Source organism: Palaemon carinicauda, chromosome 19 (genome assembly GCF_036898095.1).
Source record: "Palaemon carinicauda isolate YSFRI2023 chromosome 19, ASM3689809v2, whole genome shotgun sequence".
Lineage (NCBI taxonomy): Eukaryota > Metazoa > Arthropoda > Malacostraca > Decapoda > Palaemonidae > Palaemon > Palaemon carinicauda.
Window position 1 is genome coordinate 15,548,662 of NC_090743.1, and position 10,000 is coordinate 15,558,661.

Consider the following 10,000-nt stretch of genomic DNA (forward strand, 5'->3'; position numbering starts at 1 on the left):
TCATTATTATAATGATAATTTGCCCTTCCTATCATACTTAGCTCTTATTATTATTATTATTATTATTATTATTATTATTATTATTATTATTATAATGATAATTTGCCCTTCCTATCATACTTAGCTCTATTATTATTATTATTATTATTATTATTATTATTATTATTATAATAATGATAATTTGCCCTTCCTATCATACTTAGCTTTATTATTATTATTATTATTATTATTATTATTATTATTATTATTATTATTATTATTATTATTATTATTATTCAGTTGGGTTTCCTGCAGTTGAAGTGGCCAGCATTATCTACCATTTTCTCAGTGTCATGCCATTCTAAAGTTCAAGATCTTCAGATAACGCAAACAACTGGGTGCTTGACAACAGTACGAGGTTACGTGACTCAATTGACGAATGAATATTCATGAAATTTATGAGTTTATTTCATGAAATGTTCGTGTTGATACTAAAACTTATCACAGATATTCCAAACAGGGGGTCTATTTCAATTCTATTCAGCCCGAATAGGCCTACTTACAGAGGACGATCTAGATTTCAGCAGACTTATAGGCCTTCTTAATTATTAGTATTATTATTACTTGCTAAGCTACAAGCCTAGTTGGAAAAGTGGGATGTTATAAGCTCAAGGGCTCTAACAGGCCAAATAGCCCAGTGAGGAAATAAAATAAGGAAATAAATAAACTAAGAGAAAATTAACGAACAATTAGAATATTTTAAGCACAGAGACATTGAAATTAAATTTTCATATATAAACTATAAAAACTTGAAGAAAAATCAGAGAAAGAGAAGTAAGATAGCAGCCTGCCCGAGTGCACGCTCAAGCAAGAGAACTCTATCCCAAGACAGTGGAAGACCATGGTACATAGGCTATGACACTACCCAAGACAAGAGAACAATGGTTTGATTTTGGAGTGTTCTCCTCTTAGAGGAGCTCCTTACCATAGCTAAAGAGTCTCTTCTTACCTCACCAAGGGGAAAGTAGCCACTGAATAATTACAGTACAGTAGTTAACCTCTTGTGCGAAGAAGAATGGTTTGGTTACTTTAAGAAAATGCCTCATGCAATTCATTCCTGAGCTTCCAAATGGTAGGCCTATTTTAATTTGATACAGCCAGACGATTTAGACTTGAACAGCGACAGTTATAGACCTACTTACAGTGTTACTTTGAAAAAAGATGTGCAATTTTCTAATTACTCATCGTTAATTATATTTTTGATTGACTTTCAGGATATAGAAATAACTTTCACATCATTCTAAAACAATATATAATTAATCACAACACTACTATTTTAAACACAATACTTTGTGTACAGTACAATAATTTTCTAACGTGTTAACACAAATTCAGCTCATAAATACGAGACACTTCTAAGCAACAGAACATTTGTAGTAAACAATTTGATTTGATTACACAACAGACACAGTTTTGCTCACCGTAAGAACTTGGAAACTATATTAATTGATTACCCTCACAGAATACCAAAAAATACAGTATTGCTCACCGTAAGAACCAGGTAACTATATTGCTTGTTTACACTCACAAAGATACCAATATCATAATATTGCTCACTGTAAGAACTTAGTAACTAAAGTGAATATTTACACTCATAGGCATACCAAAAAACACAGTACTGCTCACCGTAAGAAACCGGTAACTAAATTATCTTGCGGTTCCCAACACAGTAGCGACCGCAAATCGAGTGAGTCTTGGGAGATCAACAGATCAACTATGTAGTCTCTCCTTTTATATAAGATCAGGAGAGAGAGAGAGAGAGAGAGAGAGAGAGAGAGAGAGAGAGAGAGAGAGAGAGAGAGAGAGAGAGAGAGAGCAGAGTTGCTAGGTATTGAATAGTCTGGCATAGATCACTTTTTTTTCCTTCTTTCGTAAACTGCTTTGAATTTAGGGACCTAAAAATCTACTAAAAGGCCCTTTTTTAAATTTCCTGTCAGTTTGAGTAGAGCCATAATAGATTATTCAAATTGATTGTTTAAATTGATTTTACATTTATAAATTATATATCTCGCTTTTGTGGTCGAAAGGACAGTGTATTATGATTCTAGATGAAGGACGAATGTGATATTGTTATGTCCTTTGCAATGCCAGACTTTGCGTGTGTGTTCACTGATACATGGCAGAGGTTGCCTTATCGTTTGGTTATTTACTCTCTCTCTCTCTCTCTCTCTCTCTCCTCTCTCTCTCTCTCTCTCTCTCTCTCTCTCTCTCTCTCTCTCTCTCATTTCGTCATGTTTATTCCTGTGATGATATAAATTGTTTGGAATTTTTCATATATAATACTCTCTCTCTCTCTCTCTCTCTCCTCTCTCTCTCTCTCTCTCTCTCTCTCTCTCTCTCTCTCTCTCTCTCTCTCTCTCTCTCTCTCAGAACATCAGCATATTTACACCGTAATGTAATTCTAAACCAAAATACCTTATTTCGATTCTTTCCTCCTTTTTAATTCCTCGATTCGATTATTGTTTATGTACAAACATATTATATATATATATATATATATATATATATATATATATATATATATATATATATATATATATATATATATATATATATATATATATAGCCTACATACTGTATATATATCCCTTTCTGAGTGGAGATACCTTAACGCGGTGAAAAGATTTGTGTATTTCCATGAGCAGCAAATCTGTACTTGTCAGGGCCACCCATACCAGGTTGGTTTGCTTTGCGTGATCAGACTAAAATCTCCCTCCGTCACCCATCCGCACTTGTCAGCGTGTTGACGAAAACTGGCAAACCCCTAGACATGAGTAAGGATATGTCTGAGGCTTTTGTCCTGCAATGAGCTAGAAACGGCTGCATTTGTTGTTGGTGTATCCTTTTTGTGTTTGTATTTAATTATATCTCTTACCTTCACATTACTCTATTTTCCTCCTTAGGTCCATTTTTTGCAAGTTATTCATACACCGCATAATGGTAAGGCTAGGCTTACTTACCAATTAATATTCAATCCAATTTACTCCAGAGGAATAGGCTCAAGAGCTCCCCTGCCAATGTCTCTCCTGAAACTGAACAATAGGCGAAGAAGTTAGGCGTATCAGTAGCCTAGGCCTATCAACAATAGCTGTTGGAAGTGCTCCATTGTGACAACCTGGGATTAACATTTTTTCTTAGGGGTACCTGTAATTCTACGTCCAGGCCAGTTGGCAATATGTGGTCGTCTCTTTTTTTTTCAAAGTTTTCTTCGTCAAGGTCTTCGCCTGGCGCCTTAGGCCTGTTTAGTCTAACCCAAGCCATTTTTTTTTCTGCAGGTCTTCGTCAGCATTGGTAGAGACCTTCATAGAGCATTTTGTATAATTGGAATAATAGTATTTACATTAATATTTTTGGGAACATTGATGATAAATACACCTAGGTTATATTTTCGCCCCTGTTTGTGTGCGCATATGTTTGTTTGCGAACAGCTTCCTGACCACAATTTTGATCGTAGAGTAATGAAACTTGCAGGGATTAACTGTTATATTTTGTTGCTTAATTATTTTAAACAAAAAAAAAATGTTCATTCAAGATTTTCAAAATTCTTTTCCTTTGAACTTTGGCTTCTCTCTCTCTCTCTCTCTCTCTCTCTCTCTCTCTCTCTCTCTCTCTCTCTCTCTCTCTCTCTCTCTCTCTCTCTCTCTACGCTTTCCCATATCTTCTGCTTTTGCCTAAAATTATATAATTAAGAAGGTTTAGATATAATTCACCGATAGCATAAACAATTTTATTTTCCAAAAACAATACTTCTAATACAACGGAATATTTTTCTTTGAAAAAAAAAAATACTGCAAAAATTACTTGCATATTCATCCCTTGTCACCGTAACCATAGAAAATACCATAACAAAATAGCACAAAAAAATACTCATGGACATACATACACGGAAACAAGCACGTAAATACCATTAGTGTTAATTAAAGCAGCGGGTATAAATGCTATATAAAAAAGTAAATATTTCTGAGACTTTACTAGTCTTTGGTGATTGGTAGCACGCAGCTTTGCAAATTAGCTCGCAATTATTTATATACATACAGGAAATATGAATAAATATTAATGTTTTTAAATGACCTATTGATATCACATTTATTGCCGCCTTTGCATTAGTTTATGCAATATTGCAGCTGATTTCCACGAGAGCAATATAGATAATGCAGTACTAAGAAAAAAAGCCAATCTTTCAATTTTGTTGTTATTGCATACTGAAGATTTCCCGAAGTAGCATTTCCCTCCAAATAAATTAAGCTTATTTGCTTTACTCCTTACACATCGTGGTGATTACTATACTCTGCAAATGCGCCTCATTAAAAAAAATTGACTCGCAGGGGTGCCCTTTTAGCTCGGAAAATTTTCCTGCTAGCCGATTGGTTGGACAAGATAATTCTAACCAATCAGTTAGTATTAAACTTTTCCGTGGTAAAAGGGCACCACTGCGAGTCGGCGCTAATGCGCCTCATTAAAAGAGTATAGTAACTATTGTGAATAAGCTTAAAAGCTTTCTTTACACCACAGAAAATTACAACACTGGTACAAATACAAGTATTTATAAAACGGTTCACTTTGTTTCTGGAAACACACGTCCTGGAAGCTTGGATAAAGAGCCACTTAAAACAGCCACTTATTTCTCTGCCTCTCATTTGCTATTGGCAATCTGCTGGAACATGAACCTGGGCACTTTAAAAAGAAAAAAAAAGAAAAAAAAAGGCCACTTATTTCATGAACCTGGGCACTTTAAAAAGAAAAAAAAAAGCCACTTATTTCTCCCTTCAAAGTAGGGGCCATCAGCAAGAACATGAACCTGAACACTTTGAAAATATAAAGTCACTTTATTTCTCAGCCTCTCCCTTCAGACTAGGAGCAATCAGCTGGAACACGAAATGGTCTATGTCCGCATGGAATCGTTCTACCTTGACATTTGAGAACCCAGCGTTTTCCAGAGCCTGGAACATGTCTCGATCCAGGCAGCATCCGTCCAACAGGAATGGCCAGATTCCTGATTGTGTTAGAATAGTCTGGAGTAGCCCTCTGATTGAGTGGTTTTTGGTGTCGAATTCTTTGATGTGCTCGTATAAGTAGAACTTTCCACCCTGTGGGATAAGATAGAAGTATGAGGATCAGTTTTGATATGACAAGACTGGTATAATTCTATTATATACACTTAATACTTACTTCACTTTAAAGGCTATTTTTTCTGTTATAATTCTCACTTTAAATGCTATTTTTTGTTATAATTCTCACTTTAAATGCTATTTTTGTTATAATTCTACTAGTTAGATTTGACATTTACTTTACTGGATATTTTCCTGGGTTTACAATTCTACTATTCATACTTGATACTAACTTTACTTTAAGGGATATTTTCCTTGTGGATTCTACTATTTACACTTAATACTTTACTTTAAATGCTATTATCGTGGTGTTATATTTCTACTAGTTACACGTATTACTTACTTTACTTTGAAGTCTGTTTTCCTAGGTATAATTCTACTATTTACTCGTCATACTTACTTTACTTTACAGGATATTTTCCTAGTTCCATCACAAGGAAACCTATTGCACTACAGGACCTATATGATCTGTTTGTCATATGCATTCTTAGGTATTTAGGGTAACACACAGAGTACTTTACTTTATGGGCAGTTTTACAGTCCGAGCATTTAACCTAAAGGGATAAAGTGAAATAAATGGAGGATAAAAAATTAAGGGAGAATATGAAAAATGGCACATTTAAAACTAAGGGAACATTTAAAATAAAGGGAGCATTTGAAATAGGGAGGATTTTAAATAAATGGAGCATATAAAATAAAGGGGGAATTTAAAGTATAGGGAGCATTTAAAATAAAGGAAGTATTTGGAACATTATTATTATTATTATTATTACTATCCAAGCTACAACCCTAAGTGGAAAAGCAAGATGCTATAAGCCCAGGGGCTCCAATAAGGAAAATTAGCCCAGTGAGGAAAGGAAATAAGGAAATAAATAACTGAAGAGAACAAATTAACAATAAATCATTCTTTAAAAAAAAAAAAAAGGGAACATTTAGAATAATGGGGTCATTTGAAATAAAGGAACCATGTAAAATAAAGGAACCATTTAAAATAAAGGAAGCATTAAAAATGAAGGGTCCATTAAAATAAAAAACTTTTGAAATAATGGGATCATTTAAAATAAAGGGATCATTTAAAATAAGGGTACATTCACTGCTAGTTTTGATAAGTGAACAAAGAAATTTCTCTGAAATACAAAACAGAAACTCACTGGAGCTAGAACTCTCAAGATGTTCTTCAGAATCTTCTCAGTGTTCTCGACGCTGCAGAAGACGAGGGTCACGACCACGACGTCGATGCTGCCATCAGGTATCATGTCCATTTCTTCTCCTGCAGGAGGGAAACAGAAATGTTGAAGTTTGTGAAGGAATTATAAGAATTTCACCCTTTTAGGTGTTTATGGCTCATCTCAGAGCATGCATATGCCCTGTTGTGAATTTGTGGTCAATTAATAGCATATATACTAGCCTAATATTGGCATGGGATCCATTTCTTCTCTTGCAGTAGGGAAAGAAATGATGAAATTTGTTAAGGTATTAAAAATTAGATTTTGTTGATTTTTGCAAACCATCAAAATTTTCTCTCTTTTGACGTGCTGACGGCTTATCTCAGAGCATGGTTATTTACTGTTGTGAAAATGTCATTTAGTTAACTAAGAGCTTATAAACTTGCCTGAAATTGATATCTAAGAGCATATTTACATATCTGAAATTAACAAGTGGTCATATTAGAACATACACACTTCATCTCAGAACCTTACACTTCATTGAAATATTCATTGGGTCATCCCAGTGCATAAGTACTTACCTGGAATTGCTAAGGGGTCATCAACGAGTATACAGTTGGATCCAGGAATTCCTGGCAAACCTCGCTCTGAGTAAGTGCCCCTTGTTACACCCTTACTACGCAGCAAGTAACCAAATAGATAGCGTAGAGAAAGATGGCAGAGGTGGTGGGTGGGGCTAAATACAAGAACTCGCTGCATAGAAAGGGAGTGACAGGGTGCACTTCCTCAAAGCGAGGTGGGCAAGGAATTTTTGTTTCCGACTGTACTTACCTGTTGTCTCTATGATGTTCTTGTTGTATGTGGTCATCTAAGAGCTTAAATATTTACGTGTTGACCTGTATCTGTATATGTCTTCGCTGTACGTGGGCATCTAAGAACACAGGTACCTACCTGTTGACCTATGAGAGCATACATATTCACCTGTTGACCTCTGAGAACATACATATTTACCTGATGACCTGTTATCTGAATGATGTTTTCGCTGTACGTGGTCATGTAAGAGCATACGTACATACCTGTAGACCTGTTTTGTCTTCGCTGTACGTAGTCATCCAAGAACATACATTCTTATCTGTTGACCTGTTATGTCTTCGCTGTACGTGGTCATCTTAGACCATACGTACTTACCTGTTGTCTGTATGATGTCTTCGCTGTGAATGTTGGGGAATTTAGTCCTGTTTTCATTATAGTAGTGCTTGAAATGGGGATTTGGGTCAATGACAGTCAGTCTGGTCCCCTCTGGATAGTATGCGAAATTTGTACCTGAAATGTATGAAATAACATTTAAGGAAATCACGAAAAATCAATCCAAATGATAATGTTTATTGATTATTTGTAAGGAATGTTTTGAACAGTTTTGGATCCCATTTGTTCTTTGTCAAGACTACTCGTATGCTTAGTGTGTCTCTTGATCTAAGAACATATGTCTGTAATATCGTATATCTATATCTTTTAAAAATTTTAGAAATTATAGCTCCCGTAATGGTAGATATGATTTGGACCATCATCAGCATATATCATGAATGGGAAATTACTCTTTTCTATTTGTATACAATTCTCTAAAGGTAGTGCGTTCTATTCATTGTGCAGAGTATAATCATCCCCATTGTGTCCTAATGTCAGACTTAGTCCCTACAAGTACTGTATACTGTATACATTATACAGTAAAGTTATGGAATAATCTTCCTGGATTGTGTTATTTGTTTTAAAGCTCGTGAGTTTAAATTATATATTTAAGATTTTTTTTTTTTCACTTGCTAGTTCTTAATTTTCAATTAGATTTTATCATACTTCATTTTTTTTTTTCAATTTCTTTCAGATAACCTTGCATAGTTAAAAGAACTTTTAGGTTTTACATTAAAATGGAGGTGCAATTTGAGTAATAATAATTATAATAATAATACCAGTAATTAGTAAACAAAAATAAAGACAATACTCATGAAAGGTAGATAAATAGACAGATAGATGGATGATAATTATAGAACAAGAATTGATATTAAAGAAGGTCCTCAACTTACAATCTTAGTTGGTTCCAAGAAGCTGTTTGTAAGTCGAATTTTGGCCTAGGGCAGGCCTAACCTGATTCCCAGGCCTATAATTTTCAGTTATAAAAGTCAACAAATAGTCCCGTTCCCATATGAAATAAATATTAGAGTATTGAAAATGTCAATTTGCCTACTGTATTAAATGCCATATTATTGTTTTATTAAAGTAATTTTTTTATCTTCGTTATTTTCTCCATATGTTTGTTAAGTTGAATGATTGCAAGTCGAGGTATATCATCTTACATCATCTCATGACATTATTATTATTATTATTATTATTATTATTATTATTATTATTATTATTAGCTAAGCTACAACCCTAGTTGGAAAAGCAAGATGCTATAAATGCCCAAGGGCTCCAACATGGAAAAATAGCCCAAAGTGAGGAAAGGAAACAGCGAAATAAATAATCGATGTAAGAAGTAATGAAAATTAAAATAGTATTTTAAAAACATTAATAGTAATAAAACAGATATTTAATATATAAACTATAAAAAGACTTATGTCAGCCTGTTCAACATAAAAACTGATTCAACTACCCGATTAGAAAGATGAGGTGAATTGATAATTACACACCAAAATACTCTCCTGGCCCTCACCTGTGCCAACACCAATCTCCAGCACCTTAATGGCCCCAGATTTCCTCAATTCCGGGTCGTGGGATTTGACGGAACTCATTGAGGAGAACAATTCCTTCTTCATCAGCTCCCTCTTGACGTCCACTTCTTGGCTCATGCAGTTCATGAAGGCGGCGAACCACCTGTCGGGAAATTCAAGGGATTATTTTTGAAAGATGAAAGGGAACGGCTGTTCAAGTTAGGATTTTTTTAAATGAGGTGGGCTGTGGGTCTGTGATTTCGGATGGATTATTATTATTATTATTATTATTATTATTATTATTATTATTATTATTATTATTATTGTTGTTGTTGTTGTTGTTGTTGTTGTTGTTGTTGTTGCTTGGGATTTTAAAAAACTGGATGGGCTATGGCTGTGTGATTTTGGATGGATTATTATCGTTTTTGTTGTTGTTGTTGTTGTTGTTGTTGTTGTAGATTTTTATATAGTTTCTCTCTGGTTATTTGTAAAACATTTTTGAAAAACGACTTTATAGGTCTCCCTATCAGAAGCACAGTATAAACAAAAATGATCGTCACTGATATCAATATTACTGTTGTTGCTGCTATTAAAGTCATTATAATTTTAGGATATATTGAGTTGAGGGTATTTTTTATATTGAATGCTAGAAAAACAATGAAATGCATATAATAAAGATAGTAAAGATTAGCAAAAAAAAAAAAAATCCTGCAAGATTTGTGAAAAATGCATAGATTAAGTCCACAACACCTTTTTATATTGAATACTAGAATAGGAAAGATATGAAATACATAAGATAACGATGGTAAGGGTTACAAAAAATAAGATAAAAAAATCCATGAAAGATACGTAAAGAATAAAATTACAATTATATACTAAAATCAAAATTGAAACACCTACAATAGCAAAGATATGTAGAGAATTTAATTCCAATATGTTAAAAAAAAACGCGAGAATTTAATTCCAATATGTTAAAAAAAAGCGA

The 10,000-nt window shown here is 33.8% G+C and overlaps 2 protein-coding genes across 4 annotated transcripts in view; both read right to left on the reverse strand.

Annotated features, from left to right (window-relative positions):
- LOC137658150 (thiol S-methyltransferase TMT1A-like) overlaps positions 1-1,805 on the reverse strand; it is a 15,358-nt gene extending 13,553 nt beyond the window's left edge. For 2 of the 3 annotated variants that reach the window (XM_068392833.1, XM_068392831.1), the window contains exon 1: positions 1,666-1,805. The gene's annotated coding sequence lies outside the window, so the exon portion shown is untranslated. Of the gene's footprint in view, positions 1-1,528; positions 1,548-1,665 lie in introns of those variants that run through there. The other variant, XM_068392832.1, reaches the window with a different exon arrangement.
- A 1,947-nt stretch (positions 1,806-3,752) lies between these two features.
- The window catches only part of LOC137658462 (thiol S-methyltransferase TMT1A-like), a 15,407-nt gene continuing 9,159 nt past the window's right edge, over positions 3,753-10,000 (reverse strand). Inside the window, exons 3-6 of the mRNA XM_068393196.1 lie at positions 9,018-9,178; positions 7,502-7,636; positions 6,299-6,417; positions 3,753-5,126 (exon numbers count right to left, since the gene is read on the reverse strand). Coding sequence (XP_068249297.1) covers positions 4,866-5,126; positions 6,299-6,417; positions 7,502-7,636; positions 9,018-9,178 — 676 coding nt within the window. The 3' untranslated portion in view covers positions 3,753-4,865. The remainder of the gene's footprint in view (positions 5,127-6,298; positions 6,418-7,501; positions 7,637-9,017; positions 9,179-10,000) is intronic.